General features: G+C 46.6%; 1 protein-coding gene across 1 annotated transcript in view; it reads right to left on the reverse strand.

Moving 5' to 3' along the window:
• Nucleotides 1–202: 202 nt before the first annotated feature.
• Nucleotides 203–24143, reverse strand: part of AGO1 (argonaute RISC component 1) — a 29146-nt gene continuing 5205 nt past the window's right edge. Inside the window, exons 2-19 of the mRNA XM_036747065.1 lie at nucleotides 21920–22103; nucleotides 20685–20805; nucleotides 19934–20115; nucleotides 19292–19428; nucleotides 18514–18648; nucleotides 18237–18324; nucleotides 17393–17540; nucleotides 13822–13941; nucleotides 13245–13367; nucleotides 12865–12998; nucleotides 10975–11159; nucleotides 7602–7761; nucleotides 7392–7482; nucleotides 5958–6152; nucleotides 2035–2169; nucleotides 1530–1631; nucleotides 907–1106; nucleotides 203–400 (exon numbers count right to left, since the gene is read on the reverse strand). Coding sequence (XP_036602960.1) covers nucleotides 292–400; nucleotides 907–1106; nucleotides 1530–1631; nucleotides 2035–2169; nucleotides 5958–6152; nucleotides 7392–7482; nucleotides 7602–7761; nucleotides 10975–11159; nucleotides 12865–12998; nucleotides 13245–13367; nucleotides 13822–13941; nucleotides 17393–17540; nucleotides 18237–18324; nucleotides 18514–18648; nucleotides 19292–19428; nucleotides 19934–20115; nucleotides 20685–20805; nucleotides 21920–22103 — 2549 coding nt within the window. The 3' untranslated portion in view covers nucleotides 203–291. The remainder of the gene's footprint in view (nucleotides 401–906; nucleotides 1107–1529; nucleotides 1632–2034; nucleotides 2170–5957; nucleotides 6153–7391; nucleotides 7483–7601; nucleotides 7762–10974; nucleotides 11160–12864; nucleotides 12999–13244; nucleotides 13368–13821; nucleotides 13942–17392; nucleotides 17541–18236; nucleotides 18325–18513; nucleotides 18649–19291; nucleotides 19429–19933; nucleotides 20116–20684; nucleotides 20806–21919; nucleotides 22104–24143) is intronic.

Consider the following 24143-nt stretch of genomic DNA (forward strand, 5'->3'; position numbering starts at 1 on the left):
GTCCACTGGGGTCGGGTCAGATGTGGCAGAGCAAGGGAAGAGTCAGGGGCCTCTGGCTGGTGGTCCCTCTTTGCCAGCCCTGCCCCCCATCCCCCCACCCCCTAGTGATGCAGCTTCTGCTCTGCAGTGGGGAAACAAGCTCTCCTTCCCCCCATCCCCCCCTCCCCCCAGCCTGCCCCCATTCCCCTCCCACTCCCCCGGATTCCTCTTCCTTGGGATTCCTTCCATCTGTATGGCTCCTTGGGCTCTGAAAGCTTTCTTCTTTCCAGTGAGGTAACAGCGTTCTGCCTTTCAAGCAAAGTACATGGTGCGCAAAGTGTCCTGGTGAACCTGCACAGCCTTGGCCAGGGCCTGGGGATCCCGTCCATTGCTCTGTCCCGATATGTGGCTCCCCTCGCCGCTAGAAAAAGGGAGGCAGATGAGCACCCCCTCAGATAGTTATGGGAGATGCTGGTAACATTGTTCTCCTATGCCCCATGGCATCCCTTCCTCCTCATTCCCTACAGCCCAGGCAGAGGATTTATGGGCACAAAGTTGTACAGGGTTATGATATAGGAGAGATGCTTTCCCTACTTCTCTTTCCCTCCCCTCCTAGTCCTCTCCCTGAATAGAACACTGCTGGCCTGGGACAACAGAGAACCTCAGTTCTAGGCCCAGCATTATTTCCTGTCTGACTTTAGGCGAATCAATTGCTCTTTCTGGGCCTGTTTCCTATTCAAAAGGAGTTAAAGGTTAGACTAGAAAGTCCCTTCCAGTTCTGTTAGTGTGCAAACTTAAGAAGCCCTCTCCCTTTGCTGAGACTCTCTCATCCATCCTGCTGACCATCCTTCAAAAAGCACTCTGCCAAGTTCCCAAAGCTACCCCTCCATCACTAAGCCAGCCCTCCTTTCCAACCATGGACCTCACCTGTCATGCTCTTTATCCACCAGGTGATAGCGTGCCCGGAAAGCCACGAGGCGAGCATAGTAGGCAGGTGCTGGGATGGAGACGGAGCGTGTACAGCGCACGTAAGTGTGACATAGCTGGTAGGTCAGGATCTGCAGCTCATCTGCTGTGAATCGGTTGTCATCCCAGAGGACATAGTAGTGGGATGGTCGGCTTGTGCCCTATAGAGATGAAGGGGTGAAGAGGTCTGTGTACCACGTGGTCCCTGGGAGGGGGCCCAGGGAATAAGAGAAGGGCAATCAAAAAAAGGCTTCTAAGAAGGAACAGCCAGCATATCTCCCTCCCTCAGAGCTGGCAGACACATAAATTATAAATAAGCCTGCCCAGGGATTAAAATCCATCACTTCTAGAAAACTGTCACATTTTAACCTCACTGTATTCAAATCTCACATTAAATTTGTAATTGATGGCATAGGATTAAAACTGAGTTGTCCACAAATCTAAAATAGGAGATTCACACAAATAAATGCTAATCAATGAACTTAGTAGGGTTTTAATCCATTCTTAGCTCACCCCATCATCATCATTCCCCTGACCACTACCACCACCAAGAACCTGAAGTCCCCAGAGATCAGCCTGACTACCTGGATGCCTGCATGGCTACACAGGTAGAAGTCAAATTCAAATGGATGAGTGATGTTGGTGTCCACGGTGGTACCTGCTGGGATATTTCCACTCTTTCCAATCTGCATGGAGGAAAAACACAAGTAATTTCTTAGAAATTGAGCCTGGTCCCTAGCCTGTTCCAGCTGAATCCTATATGGTCCTGAAGTAGGCCAAGGCAGTCCTGTTGAGAGCTCTTGGTTCTTTGTAGCCTAGGGCCAAGCCTAGAAAGCTAATACAAAGAGCCTTGAAAGGCAAAGGCTAGACACTAGGGGGATGGTGGCTGGGGAGGAATAGAGGGCTAAGAAAATGTCTGATTTTTATCTCCAAGGCTGAATTATCACAAGATTTTACTCCTACACTATTTCCTTTATGTTCTCAAACACTTCTCCACATGACAGAAAGTAAACTTTTCATCAGGCAAGCAGGCAAACAGCTTTGTGCCACACAGAGGAAGGAGAGAAAACTGGGCTATGTGGATCTTACTCTTTCATTCTTGTCAGCACAGAAAAGGCGAGTGTGGTGGCGCTTCTGGACCACAATATAAGTGATCCCAGGTTGATAGTCCTTCTCCAGCTTGATGCAGGCATCACGGATGGCCAGCAGCTCATAGTGGAGGATCTGGAGCAGCAGAATTAAAGAATGTCTTGACTGCTGTTAACCTTGGGGGTGACCCATGTGTTGGGCTCTAGGTGGCACAGTGGACATTGTGCTAGACTTGGAGTCAGGCTGACTTGTAATCCTGTCCTAGACACTTACTATGTATTAGTTAATACACATGGCATGTTAGTTAACCTCTTTTCTATCAACTTCAGTTTCCTCATCTGTAAAATCAGGATAATAACGGTACCTCCATCCTGGGACATTTGTGAGGATCAGGTGAGATCCTATTTGCATAACACGCCCAGACCTTGGAGAGCTCTAGAAAGGCTAGTGGATCTTATTAGCTACATGTGTAACAATAAGGGTAGTCAATCAGAGCATTGTCATTTAACATTCAATAAGCATCAACCTCTGCTCAAAGGTCCTAAGCTAGGTGAAAGGAAAATATAATATACAATGCTTAGTTAAGCCACGGTCCCTGTTCTTATGCAATTAAAGTATCTTATAAGAGAAGGACATGTGCACAACAAATTGCTCTGTTAAGTTCAAGAGCAAGGGAGTTTGTTACAGGCCAGGGGATCTGTGAAGGTTTCCTAGAGGAAGCAGCAGATGAGTGAAACAGGCAGCATTGGAGAGGGAAGGCACGAGGGCATTCCAGGCACTAGGAACAGCATTAGCAAAGACACAGAAAGAAAGGGCAGGACAGGTTTGGGAGACAGAGAGGGGACCAAGTTAGGTGCAGCTCAGGGATATGCATTTGATAGATCTGGAGAGAGAGAGAGTTGGCTTCAGGTTCTGGAAGACCTTGTATGTCAAGCAAAGAAAAGCTAAAACTCAGAAGCTGAGAGGATGCCAGCAGTTCATGCTTTTTGAGCAGTGACATGACGACATCTACGTATAAAAGAGTATTCCAGCAGTAGAGCAAAAGACAGATTGGGAGTAGATGCAGAAAGATGTTAGGAGGCAACCATGGTAAGTCCAAATAGGTGATCATCACATCTAGCCCAATTGATGAAAATCTACCCAGAGTTGTGGCAGTGGCAACAGAGAAGATGAAACGGATGCTGGAGATGCTGGAATCAACAGACTTAGTAAGTGATTAGATATAAGACGAGGGAGAGGAAAAGATCCAAGTAAACACCAAGGTTACAAACTTGGGAGACCAACTAAAGGTGTATAGCAGACAAAAAGAATGAGGTCAAAAGGAAAAAGAAGTTTGGGAGGGAAAATAATCAGCTTAACTTTGGATATGTTCAGTTTGAGGTGTCAATGGTATAACCAAATGGAGATGTCCTTGTAGGCAGTTGAAGATGTGGGTCTGGAGCACAGGAAAGTGTGACTTAGAGAGAGATTTCAGAATCCTCCTCACAGAGGTGGCAACTGAAGCTATGGAAATGAATGAAATCCTAAGGGAGAGAAAAAAGGGATCAGGAGGAGGATGAGAAGTCAACAATGGAGAATGAAAACATGAAGATGGAGGAAGAAAACACCAGGCAAGTGTGTGTGGTATCTCAGAAACCGGGAAAAAGTATCTGGGGGAGCAAGTGGACAACAACGTTAAAAGCCACAAAGGGGTCAAAGCATGAAGACTAAGAAGAGGTTTTGACAATTAGGAGTTTAGTGACCTGTGGGAGTAGATCAATAGAGTGAGAGGACCAAAAGCCAGTTTATGAGGAGCTGAGGAAAGGATGAGTAAACGAGTAAGCAGACACTTCAGGTGGGTATACTTTTTTTTTAAATAAGATCAGTATTGAAGGAGAACAGCGGCGTACAACAGTATGAAGGCATGGTAGAAGAGTCAAGGGAAGGATTTTTTGTGAGCTGAGAAGGCCTGTCTATGTTTTTTTTGGCACACAGGAAAGAACCAGATTACAAGAGAGAAACTGAAGATGTGAGAGAGAGAAAAGGGATGACTGTCAGAGCAGATTGCTGGAGGAAATCAGATAAAGGATGTAGGTAGATGGAATAGCATGAGCAAGGAATAGGGCATCTCCTTACTTCTATCACCACAGGAAAGAGAGAGGGTAATCCAACCATTCTAAAGAGCAATTTGGAACTATGCCCAAAGGGCTATAACACTCCTACATCTGTATCCCAAAAAAATTTTTAAAAAAGGACCTACATATACAAGGATATTTATAGCAGCCCTTTTTGTGGTGGCATAGAATTGGAAATTAAGGGAGTGCCCATCAACTGGGGAATGGCTGAACAAGTTCTGGTATATGATTGTGATGGAATATTATTGTATTGATGAGCAGAATGCTTTCAGAAAAGCCCAGAAAAATTTACATGAACTGATGCAAAGTGAAGTGAACAGAACCAGGAGAACACTGTATATAGTAATAGCAATATTATACAATGATTGACTGCGAATGACTTAGCTATTCTTACAATACAAAGATCTAAGACAATTCTGAAGGATTTATGGTGAAAAATGTTATCCATCTCCAGAGAAAGAATTGATAAAGTCTGAATGGAGATAGTTTTTTTAACTTTATTTTTCTTGATCTTCTTTTATCTGTTTTCTTTCACAACATAACTAATATGGAAATATGTTTTGCATGACTGCACATGTTTAACCCTTATCAAATTACTTGCCTCCTCAATTTGGGGGAAGAGGGAGAGAAGGGGAGCAAAGAATTTAGAACCCAAAATTATAAAAAATGAAGGTTAAAAATTGTTTTTACATGTAATTGGAAAAAATTAAACATTTTTTCCTAAGGGAGAAAAAAAGGAAAGAGGGTGATGCTAAATTGGGGGGTGTGCAAAGGAAAACTGGGGGGAGTCATTCTAAATCTTTTCAGCTATGCTAGGTCATCTACTGCAAGTATGAAACATCATGGGTGGAGCTGAAGGGTGTCAAGGGTGAAGAAAAAGTTTGCAACAGACCAAGTGGAGAAAGAGATAAGAAGGTAATAAGACAAGAGAAGAAAGATTGTTGAATAGCTGTGAGAGCTCAGCTGAGGTTGTATCCCAAATTCATAGAGTGCGATTGGCTTCATTTTGTAATTTTCACAAGCTTATTATTACTATAATGCTATTGGATGGACTAAGAAGGAGCCTGAAATTGGAAGGATAGATGAGGTCAGTCCAGGGAGACAAATAAGCAGAGACAGGGGGACTGCTAAACTCTAGTAAAGGAAAAAGTTTTAAGTTTAAGACCACAGAATCTCAGATTTACATTCACGATTTATGTGTTGTACAATTCTTGAAAATGCAAGTTCAAGCAGTCTTATTCTCTGGTATTATCTTTTTGTATATTTTAATTTCCCCTTTGAAAGTCTAGAAAATGTACCTGTACCCCAGAATACACAGTGATAGGGAATGAAGGGAAGAAGTGGGAGAGGGAAGGACACAAGAAAATGGGTCAATGGCAGAGGGACTAGGGGTAATTAGGGTTCAGATAATAAAATCTACTAAGGACTAGGCAGCAAATCTATAAGCACCCTTCTCCAATTTGGAATGATACACTAAAAGTCACTAAGCTGCACACAACCTTTGATACAACAATATTATACCTATCCCCAGCATAAGCTCTACCACTTGGCTTGGTAGTACCTGCCAACAATATTCCTGCAGATTGGGATGGAGGAATTTAAACACTTGGATTTTCTATCCTTGTTGTTGTAAGTTAGGTTTGTCTTCATCGGCCTTAACCTATGCCTCAGTTTCCTCATCTACAGAGTAGAGACTGGGGATAAGGGGAGAAAAGTTCTTCAAGAATTTTCCATTAGGCCAATTCTTTCTTTGTAGCTCACTTCATCTGAGGCCTACCCTGGTCTGCCCCCACCCCAGGGACCCCTCACCTGTGGGAGCTGACCCTCAGGGACACCATCTCGGTAGAAGATAATGCGGGTGGGTTTAAATCGGGTGGATTTGTAGAACTGTATGAGCAGCTCCCGCACCATGTACGACAGATCCTCGATGATCTCCTGTCTGGGTCGCTGGACTCGAACTGTCGCACAGTAACGACTTGGGTGAGCATCCATGCTGCCGACCACCTGAGAGAGGGTGACCAGGGAGAAGGAGAGAGCCCAGCTTAGCCCCATTCTTCTCTTCAACTCTGTGTCACGACTTAAGGGCTCTTGTGAACATGCTCTCAAAGTACAGTATGTGGGCTGGCCTCTTCTCATCTGGAATGGGTCACTCACTACTTATAATTTGGCTTCTGAACATGGTCTGGGCTTTCCATGGGCATCAAAATGCTGCTGCTTCTTTCAGTTACCTTGCTGAGGTGGAGTCTGATGTGACAAAAGGGAGCAAGTGGGATGGGGGCATGGAGAGTACTCTATGTGAAGACCACTGCCCTCGAAAAATTATAGGAGGGATACAAGGGATACAGAAAAAGGTCCCTGCTAAAGGCACCTACCATGGTGGGCAGGAGGGAAGGGCTGGACATAGAGAAAGCTGGAAAAAGTTAGAAATGAAGCCTTGTTCCTTCCCTTCCTTATATAAGAAACACCAGGATCAGAGCAAGAGAATATCAGCTCAGAAAGTCTGAAAACTTTCTTCTCCTCAACGAGGCAACGTGTTATGGGGGAGTGGAGGGTTAGGACCAAGGCTTAATGTTGGAAATAGACCAAAGTACTCCATGGCCTCGAGCAGGGAACCAAGAGTCTCTCTGATTTTTCAGAAACCTAGTCCTGAGCTAGGGAATGGGAGGGGAAGAGGAGGCTTATATAGGAAAGCACTTACCCTAATCCAGTGCTTTTCTAGGTAGAAGGGAGGTGTCAACCCAAGGAGGGAGATTGACTGAGACACCCACCTTTGCCCGGAATGACTTGCTCATCCCTCACTCCCTGCTGAGGGCAAATTAGGCCAGTGTTTGGAACAAATGCCCCACCTGCCTGCAGCTTCCAAAGCAGGGGGAATTTCTTTTATCTAATCCTTATCAGACTCTTATCTTTCCTACCTGGTTCCCTTTCCAGGAGTACAGGGAAGGATACACCATGCATCATGTAACATGAGTGGAGAAAGAGTTTGTATGAGCATATGCAAGATTTTATATGTATGAAGGGATTACCCCTCCCCCCCATGAAGACATCCCCTAATGGGGGTTGGGTTTCAGAAGGTTAAGAATTGGCAGGGGGAGGGAAGACGCTGACAGCAGATGTGGAGAGGAGGATCGGCAATGTCTTGGTGATGTTGGGGGTGGGCAGCTGCTAGGGTTTATTGTATATGTGTGGTAGGGAGGAGGAAGGAGACTGCACATAGGAAAGCCAGAAGAAGGAGTCACTCACAGCTGTGATGGAGGGCTTTTTCCCATCCCCGGCTGGAGGATGTGTGACATCTGCTCCCAGGAATATGACAGGCTGCTGAAAGACAGCTGAGCTAAGGAGGAAAAATATAGAAGTCAGGAGTATAACTCTTTCATTCCCATTCCCCAACTTGGCCACATTCCAAGTTGAGGCCATCTCTCCCACGCCCCTCCCCCCCCACCCCACTCATACCGCTGATGAGGGACTAGGATGTTGTTGATTCCTCCAAGCTTGACGTTGATTTTGAGACAGAGATTGGACAGAGTCTGGGGAGATGTCTTCACCACATTCTTCACTTGCACACACTGAGTGGCCATGCCTAGCAGGGTGTCCCCTACACGCTTTACCTCCGCTGAGGGCCAAGGAAAGAAAGAGACACAAGGGAGGAAAGAAAAGAGGCTGTGAGCTTCAGTACCCACCTAGGAAGGCAAGATGCCTACATTTCAGTTGCTGGTATGACCCTTCTATGAGGTAGTGATGTGAAACTGAGACCACTGCTAAATACTGCTTCTCTCTGCAAAGTTCCTCAATTTCCCCCTAGTAACATAGGCAGTCAGCAAAGGAATAAATATTCAGTTTCTTAGAAGTCAGCTTTCATGTACACAGCTTCTTCTACTTCTTAACCAAGTGACCTTAGACAACTGTTTCCCATCCCTCGGCCTAAGTAATAGTTAAGACTAGGTGTTCTCTGAGGTCCCTGACAGTTCTAAAGATTTAATTCTACAAATCTAAGTTCTTCTTGGGTTCTTTCCTTACATGTCAGTTAGCCTGTCTTCAAAACACCACTCGAGGAGTTTCTGCCCAGAAATGTATCTCTCCTATAGCCTAAGTAAGGAAATGAAAGTAGAGAAGGGTGTAGAGGGCGAGCGAATGCTAACCAGGGGTCACTAATGGAGAAGGGTCAACCTTCCTGAGAGCAGGGGATGGAAATATCTTGAGGACAAGGTCTCTACAAACCCTGGGTTCAACCTGTCCCTGTCACAAAGAGGCATATTTGTTGGCTATTTCATTATTAAAAAGTAGACTTCTCCATCTTTCACGTTAACCAGTTAAAGTCAATTATCTTTTCTGTAAAATAGGGATATTTGTATTCCTACCTCAAAGGGCTAAGGAAGCATTTTATCAGCATTTAGGGTCTGTACAAACAGAAATATAATTATGTAACTATCTAATAAAATATAATTGAGATTTCAATAGGCAGAAACTAGGGGTGGGGCTATACCTGAGAAAGAGGGAATACTTCTCCAATGTTTCAGGTAGGACAAGCCTAGGAATATTTATGATGGATACAGTGTGAAGGACCTAGAATGATATCCTAAGTAGTTGAGCCTTTACTTATGAGGGGCTGGAGAATGAATGACAGTTTTCAAGAAAAGGAGTGAGACAGTGGTTTAGGGAGATCAATATGGGGGGAGGGGAGACAGGGCCATTTGGTGAGTAGAGAACCTGGAGATGGGAAGCTGATTAGAAAACTACTTAGTAATCAAGGTGTATGGCATTAAGGGTCTGGATTAGAATGGGTTCAGAGGGAATAGAAAAGGAGAAAGAGGAATATAAGGGAAATACTTAGATGGAAAAATCAATCGAGTTTGGCAAATGAGAGGGAATATATGGTGAGGGAGAGAGAGAAGAGTAAAAGATGACTGAGGTTCAAGACAGTGGGACAGAAAATGGAAAGGAAAAGTCAGGAGTGGTGGTGGGAGGAAGGATGAGATGTTTTAAATCTTGAATTTGTAGCAGGTAGCTAGAAGTGGAGAGAAGAGGGAAAGAGAGGAGAGGAGGAAGGAGGGGAGGATAAGGGAGGGGAGGAGGGGAGGATGGAAGAAGAAAGGAGAAGAGAGGGGAGGAGAAAGGAAGGAAGGCAAGGGGTGGGAAAAGAAGGGGAGGGAAGAAAGGAGAGAAGATGGAAAGAGAAAGGGGAAGAGAGAAGAGGAAAGGATAGGAGAAGGAAGGGGAAAGGAGGAGAGGAGTGTGGAGAGGAGGGGGGAGAAGTGAGGGGAGGGAATGAAGATGGGAAGAGAGAGAGGAAGAAAAGAGAGGAGAATGGAAGGGAGGGGAAGAGAAGAGAGGGGAGAAGGGAAGAAGAAGGGAGAAGAGGGGAAAGGGAAAGTGAGGGGAGAGGAAAGGGGGAGAGGAGAGGAGGAGAGAGGTTGAAGTGGAAATTTTATCTATCTATCTATCTATATGAAATACATATGCATATATGTGAACAATTTAAATAGAAGTGGCAATGAATACGATGGCAGTGAATGAGATTGCCAAGAGGGTGTAGGAAAAGAAAGAAGAGTGAGATGACAGAACACTGGAAAATGCCTGTGTTTAGGGATTGAAACGAGTGAAGGAGTCAAAGGAGGAATGGTCAGAGAGGTAGGAAAAACAGGAGCACAATGTCAAAAGAAGAGAAGCCAAGAGAGAATGGGAAACACCAAAAGCAGATGTTAATGAGGATGAGGCTGGAGAAGATGGTGTTTGGTGATGAGGAAGTTCACCGGTAACCTTGCAAAGAGAGGAGGCCATGGCCAAGAGGCTTTCCAGCAGCTAGGAGAAGAGAATGCAGACTTGGGAGTGAAGGTTAAGGAGCAGGTGGGTGGTGAAGCAAGGGCTTCAAGTGCAGGGCTGAGCACCGATGACTCTTAAGATAGGTTTGCTAGTAAAAGGGAGGAGGGAGCTAGGATGGCCAGTCAAAGGTAGGAGGGTTGAGGGGAGGGCTTTTCTTTTAAACTTTTTTTCTTAGGACTGGGGAGACCTGAGGTAGATCACAGGCACTGGGAAGGGATCTGAAGAGAGGTAGGAAATGACCTCTCCTTCCTCAAATCTCTCACAGAACCTCTTTTTTTGAACTTGCCGCGTTGTGGTTGATAACAAAGCTATTTGTTATACATATCTTATCCCACATTATTAGACTGTAAGCTACTTGAGAACAAGGACTATGTTTTGACTCATCTTTCATTCGTTCGTGATTCAGAGATGAGCCCAGGGTCTCAGTCAAAATAGACAATTAATGTTAGTTGAATAACTGATGGAATCAGGGCCTGGAAAAGAGAGAGACTCAAGAGCCGCAATGGAGAAAAGGATGGGAAAATGATACCAATTGTGAGGTAAAGAGGAAGGAAAACAATGGAGATAGTCTACTAAGCAGACTGGTCATTTGCTGATAACAGAGCTGACAGCAACATTACCAACTTTTTGCCCTCCTTTGCCTTGTCTCATGGTAATGGGTCCTCTCCCAAGTAAGTGAAAGATCAGGCCAGGGGTGCTCTTCAGGAGGAATTTGGGCAGGCTGCTGCCTGTAACCCCAAAGTTGAGAACTAACCCAAGGGAGCAGATCCAGGCAGCTCATCTCCCAGCCCTGAGGCTCCATGTGTGTCCTGGCTCCCTCCCCACTCTTGAGTTTGCCAAAGTAGAAAACCAAGGGCTCTTTCCCCATGCCCTGACTTTCCTCAACCTCTCAGGGTGGGAGCCCTCTCCAGGGCCTGGATTCTGCCCTCACACCTCTCAGCCAAGGGGGCCGGTCTCTCAAACTCAAAACCCCTATCTCCATGTCCTCCCCCAGGAGGAGCCGCACCATACACAGGCGTCTTCCCGGGCAGGATAACAATGATGAGCTGCAGTCCCGAGTAGGTGTTCTTGAGATGCCGGAACATGGGCTCCACGCTGTCTGCACCCTGCGCGTATTTGCAGAAACAAGGCTGGCCCTGGATGGGCATCCCTGCATCCTTGGAAATCTTACGGAGCTGGTCTGTGAAGTTCCTGCAGGGCATTGGAGAGAGGGGGTGGGGGGTGGGAGGGAAGCACTAAGAGCCTGCCAGCCTAGAAGAACAGCCAAGTGCATCCTCAGGGCTCAGAGCCCCTCGCATCTGAGGGAAGGTGAGCCCTGGCTTCCCTCTAGGAGGTGGCCATTGGGCTGAGATGTCAAAGAATCATCTCCCCCCTCAAACTCCCTAACTAGAGCTTCATTCATGTGGTTTAAGGCTTCAAGAAGCAGTGTAACATAGTGGAAAGAGCCCTGGATTTGGAAGAGGAAGACTGGTATTCAAACCCTGCTTCTGCCCCTTGCTCTGCTATGTGACCCTGGACAATTCTTTATGGCTCGGGGACCTCTTTGTATGTAAAAGGAGGGAAATGGAATAGATAACTTCTAAGATCCCTTTCAGTTCTATCTAAATCCATGATCCAAATCCTATGATTACTGTACAAATTCAAACACCTCTGGGAAGGTTCAGACAGCTAAGGATCACACTGAGATGGCTAACAGGCCAGATGACAGAATTGGGACCTGAAAGCATGGAAAGGCTAAATGGGCTAAAGCCAGTAAGATGGAACCAAACAGTGATAAACATGAAGCCTGGCCTCAAGTGTGGGGTGGGGGCAGGGGTGCTGGAGAATAGACAACAACATGCTCGATCACTTGAAAAGTGGACTTGATTCAGTGGACACAGGTTCTCAGTAGGAGTTTGAGCTACTGCAGGCTCAACCTGAGACAAGAGTATAATATGGCTGCTAAAAAAAAAAATCTAAATGGAGCTTGGGCTGCTTTAACAGATATCTAATTGAGGCTCCAAAATAAGGAAGCAACAGTTGGGCTGCCTTTCCCGGGTAGCCCTCATTGTGTTGTATTTTGGAAACACTTTAAGGATGAGTGTGAGCATGAAGGCAAGGAGGACAGAGGATGCCAGAAATCACGTGATATGAGGGAATAGTTTGAAAGAATAAAGGATGTTGAGGCTACAGAAGAGAAGACTTCTGGAAGACACGATAGCTGTCATCAAATATCAGTGACAGCTGTTATGCAAAAAGATATTGGACTTGTTCTTCTGAGCCCGAGAGAGCAGAACTAGGAGCAATGGGGAGGGGAAGGAGAAGGAGGGAAGAGTCACAGGGAGGCTGACTTTGGCTCAATCTAAGGAAGAACTTTTTTCATAACAAGGGCCCCAGGGGATTGAGGCGGGGCATCCAAGCAGCAGAGGCCCAAGCCCAAAGTGGACTGGAATATAGAGGATTCCATCAAGAGGCAGAACAATCCTCTTGGTGTGTCAGTCACTCATACACACCAAGTTCTACCCCTTTTTCCTAAATGAGCCTTGTAGACAATCTCTTGTCCTAGGCCTGGGCTAGAACTAATCTACTTCAGAATTTCTTCCTGTAAGGTCATAAGGGAATTCCCATGGGAAGTGGGAAGTATACGTGTGTATGTATGTATGTGGGGGGGGGGCGGGGGTTGGAGGGAAGTTGCCCCCAAGGATGTGTTTGAGAAGAGAAAGGGATGTTAAATAAAGAGCCTTCCCCTCCCACTCCTGTTGCTCTGTCTTTCCTGGGGAGCTCTGGGCAATATCTAAACAAGATCTAACCCAGAAACCAAAGTCAGCTTATAGACAAGGGGGGACAAGGCGGAATGCTATGGAAATTGGCCTGGGCTTAGTGGGGCAGAGAGCCTAGCCCACCCTGGGCTCCTTACTTCAGCACCTCCTCCCGACACTGCTTTTGGGGTGCAAAGCAGGCAATGGCCCAGACTTTGATCTCAATTCCATTGTAGAACTGCTTTCCTCGCATGTCCCATACACCTTGGTTGGGTGTGGCGATGGCTCGGTTCTGAGAGCATGGGTAAAAGACAACCAGTGGTTATTTACTGCCTGGGATATCCCAACCAAACCCCAAGCCTTCCAGGATGCTGTTCCTCCCTCCTCCTCCCCACCCTATTAAGTAAGCCAGATCACTGGAAGAGCCTGTGCTTCCCATCCCCTGCCCCCAAACATGATCCTAGCCCAAAGGCTTCTCTGTTATTAAGCTGGGGCCAGATGGACACTATGTAGTTCACCGACTCTTGCCCTCGCTCACCCGTCCGCCATACTGCAGGATTGGAGCTGGGAGCACTCGGCCGGTCACTTCTGTCATGTCGTCTCTCACTTTGATCCCAAACTCCTGTATGTAGGGGTCTAGATTGTAGCTGGCATTCTTCATCTGTTTAGAAAACAAGAGCAAGGAAAGGGAAAGGTGAGAATAATAGTGGCCTGGGGTGTGTGTGAAGGAAATTAGGGAAGAAGTCTAATTAGAACCAGGCAGCAGAGCATCAAGGAAACCGAAGATTCTGCCCTCTCTTCTGCCTTTGAACTAAGGTGTTGTGGAGGATGTCTAGAGCTAGGGCTAGGGGCTCAGAGCAGTTTTGATGTGGGAAAGAACAGGCTGGGGTCAGCACAGGGGAGAAGACAAGGAGACCTCAGCCTGAAGAACTAAAGCAAATAGGAATAACAGTCTCCCATATTCTCTTTTGCCAAGCTCACATGGGTACCTTGGAGAGTAAGCTCTAAAGCAATGGAGCAAAGATGCCAAGACCTAACCCCATCTTTACCAGCCCCTAAAGGATTTTCTTCAGGAGCAGCAGAATCTAGCTGTCCTCTTTAGAGAGCCCTCTTACCAGGCGGCTAATCTCCTCCTGCCTGTCCGGGGCTGACCTTGCAGTAGCTTTGATCATGGTTGAAGTCTGATTGTCCGTCAGCTTCTTGATACAGCGCTGTCCAGCCACAATGTTACAGACCTGGAGAACATGGACATGTACACACACACACACACACACACACACACACACACACACACATGCTTACATAAGGCTCTGGGACCTTTCACACCCCTGTACCCACATCTCATCTTTTTCTGAGAGCTCCCAAAGAAGGATAAGATCCCAGACCTCAGACCTGATTTCAACCCCTCAGCCCCAAGAAGGGACAGAAGATTAGCTTTATATATGAGCAGCCCACTTTGGCATGCAGGTATGCCCCACTTTAAGAAAATGGCAAATGTATGAAAATCAAAACTTACACAACAAGAGATGCTATTTGTATTAGAAAAGAATTCTTCACTTACACCAAAGGGTTCACAAAAGGATTTCTCTAAATATCCACTCCCTTAGCACATTACAGAAGTTGGATTTACACTCAGCTTTGAGGTGGAATTATATTTAGTCAACACTTCTTTCTAGACATTAATGAAATGGGAGGGATAAGCATAATCCCCAAAGTGACCATCCTACCTCAGAGGCTTCAGAATGCACTCATCTCAAAAGGATATAAACAGTTGCTCACTGTCCTTTTTGGTCTGCTTTTAACATTCTTATTCCACTGTGGGATGACTTCAGATAGAGAGCTAGACTTGACAGAGAGTTCAGAAGGTTCAAGTCCCTGTCCTGACTGTAATTTTAGGCAAGCCAGTCCTCTTCTCAGACTCTGTTACCTTATCCATTGAATGGGAATGCTACTATTGTCTGCCCCACACGGCTTGTACTTGGATCAAAGAAACAGTCTGTGTAAGCTCTGTAAGGATTAGGAATTTTAACTCTCTTGACAGTTCTCTATGGGGGGAGATTGGGACTCAGTTACTGTTTCTGAGGGATATTTCCTGACTACCCAGGGAGCCCCATGGGTCTCTCTGTTGCCTCTAACACCAAGCACAGAACCCAGCATACAGTAGGCACTTAATGAACATGTTGAGTTGAGCAACACTCACTGGGCTCAGGTGGCTAATAGCACTGCCTGGGCTCAAACACTGATGGGAGGATGGGAGGGGGAGGGGGGAAGAATGAGATATAACAAGGCCCCAGAGCTTGCTGAGAAGAGGGGGAGGAAGAGAGATGGAGACTCATCAACCAGAGATCAATCGTTTGCTATGAAAGAATCCACAGAGTGATTAATCCACGCCTAGCTAATCAGCAAGACAGGGAATATTTGAGACTCTATACACTTAGCAGCCCTGACAACAGGTAAATTCTGCAACTGTAAAGCACTACTGCAGAGAGGACAATTCCAATGGGCTGTCCATGCTGTTTGAATGCCAAATGCATGATTGCCTAAAAGACTATTTTACAGAGAACTCACACAAGGCAAGTGCTCACAAGGAGGTCAGAAGAAGTCATACAAGGACACCCTCAAGGTCTCCCTGAAGGACTTTGGAATTGATCTCTGGACATGGGAGATGCTGGCACAGGACCGCCCAGCATGGTATGCCCTGATCAAAGAAGGCATTGTGCTCCATGAGCAAAGCAGAATTGCTATAGCTCGAAAGAAAGGTGAAATGTGCACATTTAGAGACATCTCCACTCCAAATGTTCATATGGGCTATTTGTGCCTAACCCATGGGAGAGCCTTCCAACCTCATACTGGTCTGATCAGCCACAGTAGACACACTGTAACTTGACCCCAACATACTGATGCCATTTTGGTCCTCTTGGAGAATGGAGGACAACAACCAACCATGCTACTGGCTCAAACAGGGAAGAATTGAAAAAAATGATAATAAATTATACTTTTATTTACACTCTTATGGTCCTGGTTAAATGTCTGAGGAAAGCAAAGCTTTGGGGGCCTGGATAATGACAAATTACAATTTTACAGCTTTATGGTTGACAAAGTACCTTCATATCGATGATCTCATTTGATTCTCATGACCACCCCTTAAAGGAGAGAACAGAAAAAACCACAGCTCTAAGACCTACAAAGTGCTACCCTCACAACAAGCCTGTGAAGCCCATAATTCAAGCTCTGCTCTCCTCATTTTACAGGTGAGCAAACTGAGGCTTAAAGACACTGTTATGTGCCCAAGGACACCCAAGAAATGAGTGTCAGTACTGGGACTCGAACCCAGGCCTTTGGAGTCCAGGGTTTCCACTGCACAACACTGGTCTAGAGATGTTGATGATATTTAGCTTTCTGGCATGGAAATCCAAAAAGTTGCAGTTGTAATGAGCAGGCACAAGCAGTCAAAAAAGAAGGCAGAGGCTTTCAAATGACATTCTTTGGGAGTAACAATGTAAACAAAAAACAGAATTAACTTGGCAATCTTTATTCTCTAGAGCTGACATTAAGGCTCTGTATTCCCTAAAATTCCACTTTGCAGATTTCTAGGAGCCCATATCACTGACTGTGCTCCCCAATTACTCCTATCTCAGTTTCACCAATTTTTCAATAAATGTGCCCCCTGAGCACTTTATTTCTATCCCATTTCTTGGTTCCTTTCCTGTTATCTCTGGAATCTCACTCCCTTTGGTGTTTCTTTGTCCCTTTGGGGGGATGACTAGATTATTTGACCTTGGAAGTGGCCTTAGAGCCAATTTGCTCCCTTCCCTTTGGCAGTTTTGCTCTTTTCCAGATCTCACAGCTCTTCCCGAAACAGCAAGAAAAAAGCCTCAGACACGCAAGGGAGCTGGTCCAGACTCTTGCTGGAAGATCCAGTAAAGAAAAGCACATGAGACCTTTAGATCACTGTCATTTGCTTTTGTAGACCATTAAGGTAGGGAGGGAGGCTGCACTGAAGCAAAGTCAGCTCACCTTCTCTGTCTTTGTCTCTGGGGATGTTTTGTAACTTATACATTAATGTTGAAATACTGAGTATTACATATAAAGGACAACTGTTTTTCTTTTGTAACCATATGATTTTTAGATGTTTGCTATTTTAAAGCAAGATGTAATTATAGCTTGTGACCTAAACATTTTTCAAAAGGAATACATCCATCTTTTGGTAAAAGCCATTAGGAAAAGGGAATTCAGTTTATAGGTTAACATTTTGGGAGCACATCTCTTCTACAGAGTAAGGCACACCTGTGTGACCAAAAGGTTTTAGGTCCTGTGGGGATCCCAACTACAGAAAGGAGGGAATAAAAGTATGAGAAGGAAGGGTGTAGGTCTCTGACACCTCAGCCCTGAAAAAACCATCCAACAAGTCCTATTGAGCACCAAATTACCCAGCCTATTCTACTGATTTGGGGCAGGGATGAAAAATATGGCAGCTTTGTGATCTGAGGGCAGGTAGAGATGACAGAAGGACTGGGTTCCATTTACCCTAATCCACCTAATGTCTCTGGAGAAGCCACTCAGACTCCTCGGTTTCCCAATCTGCAAAACGGGAGACATGAGAAAAAGAAGGCAAGAGGGTGGCAAGAGCTTTGAGGATGGCTGAGAAGGTATGGCAGAGAGGTTCAGTGGAAAGGAGTGCCTCACCTCCAAAGGCAGGTAGGTATGTTTTTGTTCCTGGCCAACCTGCAGGCATGGCAGGTGGGGGTACTTAAGTTGTAGGTTGTACTTCTGCTTGAAATACTGAGCCACAGTGCACTCTACTGTCTGTCCACTCTCCAACTGCAAGGGAAACCTATGGGGGAAGGAAGCATGTTAACAAGTTATTCCCCCTGAACTATATCCCTACTCCCCCTATCTCTAGAAATACCAGGCTCTTCTCCCTTTCTCTGAATATCACTACCTTCTCAAATGTAAAGGGAAGAGCTAAAGCAGGTGAGGTTTAGGGTAGAGACAGAGGAGAGAAGAGCCAGGCAGACTTGGAGCCTCATGAGAAGACACACAAGCCAGGCATAGCATTAAGCTCCAAAGATATGGAGGGAATTCAGCATACCTAAGTGCCCCTAAATGAGATAGGCTAATAAGGTTGGACTGAGGGCCAAATGTCTTGCCCCTTCTATTCCAAGCACTCACTATCCCTGCTTCTCCCAGCCACAAGTGGCCAGGAAAGTTTCAGAGTCCTTTGCCCCAGCTTCAGGAAAAATCCCAGCAGTTACTGAAAGGTCTGGAACCAGGAAGTGGAAAGATGTCTGTGATGAGACAAGGGGCTGTTTCTGTTTGTGTGTGTATGGCAGGTGGGAAGGCCATAGGAATACAAGATCACACAATCACCCCGGGACAGGCAGATGGGCCAAATCCCAGGGCTCATCTCTAGAAGAAGGGCTATCAGGTTTCTGGGCCCTCTACCACTTCCCTCATGCCCCCATCCTAGCAGCTGGGTAATCACTCAGCATCCGCTCCTGGATGTGAGCCAGCAACCCTGCCCACTTACGTCTGGTGGCTGGCAGGCCGGCGGGTGACGTTACACACTCGGTATTTCCTCTTCATCTGCCCACAATGGGTCACCTCCACCTTCAGGCCTGGGGGAAAGGGGGAAGGCAAAGAAATAGAAGAAATTTTAAGGAAGGAATCCCACCAGGAATGGGCTCAGCTGCCGCCATCCCTCAAATCTATCCAACATCACAAAGACCAATTTTTACACCTCAACACACTCCTCTTCCTGTGGTGGAACCCACTCTGTCCCCAACCTCAATTGCAGTAGTACTCACCTTTGATTTCCTTGGTGAATCGAACTCTTTGGGAGTCAGTGAGTGGCTTGGGCTGCTCATCGATGTTTCTTATGTCAAGCACCTCACACATGAACTCAATTACTGGCTGTGCTTTGTAGAAAGCTGTGGCCGAAACTGCAGGGATAGGGCAGGGGACAACTCAGAGAAAGCTGAAAGTCTGACTTAGGAGACACATCTATTCCAAGGGAGAGAGGCTCCTATGTCTTAGAATCCCAGGATTTAAAGCTTAAATTCAGCACTCCTCATGTCCAGTTGGTTCCCGTATTGGAATCTAGAGTTATTTCAAGGGGTCCGAGAAGCCACGCACCATGGCACTTACCATTATTATTTTGATCTTTATTTAGCTCCAACGAAAATGTGCATCATAACTTTAGGCAAACATGCCTTCTATGGATTAAATAAATATTATATCTTACACTTCTATGTATTATTACTTTTCAAACATGGATGCTGTTATGATGAAGTACAAACTCATTGAAAGTATTACTGAATTAAAGGTAGCTTGTCATTTTGTATTTCCTTCCTCAGTGGATACAATAACTACAATGGGGTGGGGGAGGTCTGTGCTGAAGTTACAAAGGGTTCCTCCATACTTAAAAAGGTTTGGAACCATGGATTTAGTCCAATTCCATGATTTTAGAGATAAAAAGACTTCTGGCTCCTCCAGAGCAGAGGGTGGAATAAGGTGGAAGGGTGGAGAAACATTGACACTGACTACAGAGGTAGGAAGGTGCCCCCTGCCCTCCCCATTACTCACCATCAATATTCAACATCATTTTCCACATGGCTGGCCGTACAGACTGGTGAAAGCCAAACCAGACTTCACGCCCACCCCCCAGAGGGTGGTAGTATCCCTCAGGGGGAGAGAAGAAGGAACGGCCAACAGGGGTGTACCTAGGAGAGATTGGTAGAGACCTGTCCCTCTAGCATAACACAATCAACTCCCTCCCCACCCATTAAGGAAAAACCCTGGACCAAGAGATTGGACTCCCAGGTTCTAATTCAAACTCTGCCTCCTCCCACATTTGTGTCCAAGGGAGAGAGCATCTGTCCCTTGCCAGCTTTCCTTTTCCCTTTCCAGGCGGGATGGATTGAGAGAGTAACAAGAAGATAAAACATGGGGAAAGACTGAGAACCCTTTGGAAGGGAGAGATGATGGAGATACAATGTCTCATTTGCACTTATCCTCCTATGTCTGGGGGATAAGAATGAAACCCTGGGAGTTAGGCAGAGGGCTAATAATTCTTACTCAAGGCCCTTACTACTTGTTACCACAACATCCAAAATACCGTTTCCACCCAACCTGGGTGTCTCCTTTCCCTGTCCCACTATGATCTTCTCCACAAACTAAGCAGCGGTCATCAGCTCAGAGTTCCAGGAAGTTCCCTTGTCTGAGTACCTCATAGATGCCAGATGCCTCATGGCCACATCCAGGGCCTGCACAGACTCCAGGGGGACAGGGATCTGGCCACTGACCAGGGCCTCGTGAAGCATACGCCAGCTGACAATGGCCATCCATTTGATGGAGACCTTGAAGATCCGATCCTTCCCTTCACCAGGGATTGTCACCTCGAAGTCCACCTTTGGTTGAAAATAGGGTGAAGGAAGGGAACAGAGATTGCTAGCACTCATACCCCTATCCCTACTGACTCCTACTAGACTATGAAGTCCATAAGGGCAGGAGTCACATTTTACCTAAACTTTCTATCTTCCCAGAGCCCAACACAGGATTATGCAGACAGGAGAAACCTGATAGCTGTGTTTAAAGAGTGAATGAATCAAAGCCCTTTTGCTCCTGGATTCCCAACTCATCTGAAAAACAACTCCTTCAGCTAGCAGGTATCTGTATAAACAGGCCATCCTATTCAATCCTGCCTTTAGTCCAAGCTCAGTCAGTCTTTGGGACCTGAGGTAGGAAGAGGAAGTTGCCAAACGATCTCCCAAAAGAAGTCCTTTAAATCTAGTTGTAGTCCCATCCACTGGGAACCGAGGTCCCCTTGTTTCAGGCAATGGGCTTTAGGCTGAGTCGAGTAAGAGGACAGAGGCTTTGTGCTAAGACCTAAGCCCATGCTGTCGGCTACATATCTTCCCACCCCACTCCCATTGTGCCACGGAAACACATCCATCTCATACAATTTCTGTCCCCTTACCCTTTCATTGCCAATGGGCAAGGCAGTAACTGTGTAGATGTTCTTCTTCCCATCATAGACAGGTTTCCGGTCACCAAAAATCTGTGGCTTGAAGTGCTGAACCATATACTCCACCACCTCTCTGTAGGGGGAGAGAAGAGAGAAGCTCATAGAGTCATTAGTTCCAGAAAGTCTTGAGAAACCACCTACCACTGTCCCTAAACCTCCAGTACTCAAGGGGAAAATGCACCTCAGGGCCACAAATGCACTTAACAATAATATTTCATGATGATAGAGTGCTTCACAATTTACAAAGCACTTTCCCTGCCCCTTAATAACCCCGTGAGAAACAATTACTATCCAGGAATTACTGGCCCCATTTTATAGATGAAGAAATTGAGGCTCAAGGGGTCAAGTAATTTTCTCAGGATCACACAGCTAGACAGTGTCAGAGCTGGATTTTAAATCTTCTCCTTCCAAGAACCACAGATACTCTGTCCCTCTAGATCATGTAGCCACTTCAACTGTTTCTCTCACCCTCAATTCTGAGGGGTTCCTTCAACTCGAAGAGTATGTGGATTATGAATATACCCATGAGTATGTAGGTGACCAGGGTTTGGGATTTCACCCCACAACTCCTTCTAAAGGTCAGAATTTGATCTCAGTGAAAGAAGAAACACCAAGAGGGTCATGATAAGATAGAGGACTGTAAGACAACACCCACCCCCTCCATCCCTGGGAGCTTCTCCTTAGTGCCTATGCTTTCTCATCTCATTCTTCAGAATTGGTCAGGGGCAGGGGAGGAAAGGTAGGGACAAAATACACAGTTTGCCCACAATGTGGTTGGGAGAGGGAAGAGAAGGAAGGAGAATGAGGACAAGGAATATGGACCTCAAGGTCTTGCCTTAGTCAGGAAGAGGAGGGACAGGGAGTTTCAAGTCAGAGAGAGGAGACAGAGGGATTCCAAGTCAAAAAAGAGAAGAACAAGGGATTCCAAGCTAGGGAAGGAAATGACAGGGGATTCTGAGCAAGAGAGGAGAGGGACAAAGACTTCCAAGTTGGACAGGAGAGGGACAAGGGGACAAGGGGTTCTGAGTCAGGGAGGGGAAGGACTGAGTTATGAATTGGAGAAGGGAAGGACATGGGGTTCTAAGTCAGAGAGAAGAGGATGTTTGTTTGTGTGTGTGTGTGTGGGGGGGGGTGTTCCAAATTAGGAAAAGGGTTGGGGCTTCAAGGGGCTGCAATACTTGCCTTACCTGTTGACTCTGCGGGGACACTTGTCCGGTTTGATGTCCACTTCATAGTGGTAGACGTCGATCTTGGGGATGTCTACCTCGAAATAGTTGGCCAAGAGCTTGATGGGCTTGCCTACGGTGCCTATCCCAGGCCGTCTCGGGGCCTGGAACACCTGCTGCAGGGGGGGCAGGTAGGTGCCTGCAGCTACAGAAGAACAGAGCAAAGGAGCTCAGGCAAAGAAGCCACCATCATCCTGTCAACTCAATTCAGTTCAGTTCACCAAACATTAAGGGCCAGATCAGGGAGAAATCCCTTTGAGTTTGAGGGAGCAGGGTTTGTTAGGAAAGGCTCCAGGAAAGTTTAGGGGCCTGAAGAAAGGGGCTCTCCCCAAGCAACCAAGTATCCTGGGGGAAACCTGGCCCAGTCTGTACCAAGGAGGTGACTGTAATTACTAAGCCCTGACCTCCTCTAACCGAGCCTCCATCGAGTGCAAGAGGCCTAGTCTTCTCCAGACAGACCAGGTTTCCCTCAATTGCCATTTGAAGGGTTTTATATGTCTGACCATTGGAGAAAGGTCTTCCTACTAGATAACATCTTAGTGCAAATTCAAACAATTTACCTACTACTGTATTCACAGACCCAGCCTACCCCTTAACCCAACCTTGGGGCTTCAGAGGACTAGCATTCTGTGCCAAAAGTGTCACCCAGGAAAGCTGCCAGAGGAGCCCCTGGGACACAGAGCTCCTGGGACTTTCAAAGGAAGAGAGCACAGGAGTCTGGGAGGTAGGAGGGAAAGATATTCTTTGTAAGATGCTTTAACCCACATCCCCCTCCTCCAACCCCTCCCTCTCAGCTAATTGTCTAATTTTCCCTACTTCAATCAGGACCTAAAGTCTGCTTTCTGCCTCCCCCTCCCCCCCCCCCCAGCTCTCTATAGCGAAAGCTCCACACCTTCTCCTCTTTCCTTCCCTTCCTCTCCCTCCCTCCAGAATCGATTCCTGCCGACAGACAGAAGGGGCCCTAGGGGCGGGGCCAGCTTTGGCCTCTCTGATCCCCCTGGGTTTCCAAGGCTGCCTATTTGGTCTGCTTTTCTTTCTCCCTTCCACAGAACACCGCCCCCCCCAACCCCATTCTCCAGCTGGGGGGAAGGGGGTCACTGTCAGGCTCTGAGCCTGCTTTGTCTTCCCTCTGTTATTGTTTAATCTCACTGGGGTCCCAGGGCCTGGGGGAGGGTGGGGTAATAAAACCAGCCCAGATCAGACACAGGGAGACAGACAAGACACCTCCCCCCAGGCTCAGCTTTCACTGTCTGGACAGCAGGGCCCCTCCCCCCAGCCCCAACACCACAAACTACTGTCCTATCTCTTCTGGGGGGGGGTATAGGTCAGGGAGAGTTCAGCGTAAAGGAGGGATAATGGGGGCACTAACATCTCCCACATTCTCACTGTCCCTTCCTAGTTTCAGAGACCAAAAGAGAGATAACCTCCTTCCTCCTCCAAAATCCACCTGCTTTCGAAGCCCTCTCCCATCAGTTCCTTAACTGGATACCATTTTGGAACCTGGGAAGGCCCCCAATGCTAAACCCCTACTTTCCCCAATCCCCTTAATCCCCATGGCTCCCTTAGGGTACTCAGAGCCCAGCTTCCAGGCTGGCTTCCAGGTGACTAAAGTGCTACCTCCCTACCTCCCCAGGCCAGGGAGAAGTTTGCTCCCTCTCCCTCCTGCCTGGTGGCCCCTACCTCCAGCTTTTCCTGTCAAGCACAGGCTAGGACAGCCACATGTGCAGACGTGCACTAGATATCAAATGCTACAGACCCAGCTGTAGAATTTGACAGCCACACAGAAGCAGACATGGTGCCTGACACACAGTAGACAATCAATAAAGGTTTGTTGACTATATGACTGAACAATGACAAAGAGCCATATAAACCCAGGTCCAGATAGGGCTCTGTAGATTCAGACAGAGAGAATCACAGGCTGTTGGAGCTGGAAGGGGCCTCTGAGAACATCTAGCCCAACCCCTTTCATTTGATGGATGAAGAAACCCCAGCTCAGAAAGGAGAAGGGCCCAAGGTTACACAACTGCAAAGCTGGTACTCAAAACCTGCTCTTCTGACCTGATCTCTCCAGTATACCAGGCTAAACAGATGCACATGTAAACAAACACACACACACACACACACACACACACACACACACACACACACACACACACCAGCAGCAGCACATAGACACTGCAGACAA

Source organism: Trichosurus vulpecula, chromosome 2 (genome assembly GCF_011100635.1).
Source record: "Trichosurus vulpecula isolate mTriVul1 chromosome 2, mTriVul1.pri, whole genome shotgun sequence".
Taxonomy (NCBI): Eukaryota; Metazoa; Chordata; class Mammalia; order Diprotodontia; family Phalangeridae; genus Trichosurus; species Trichosurus vulpecula.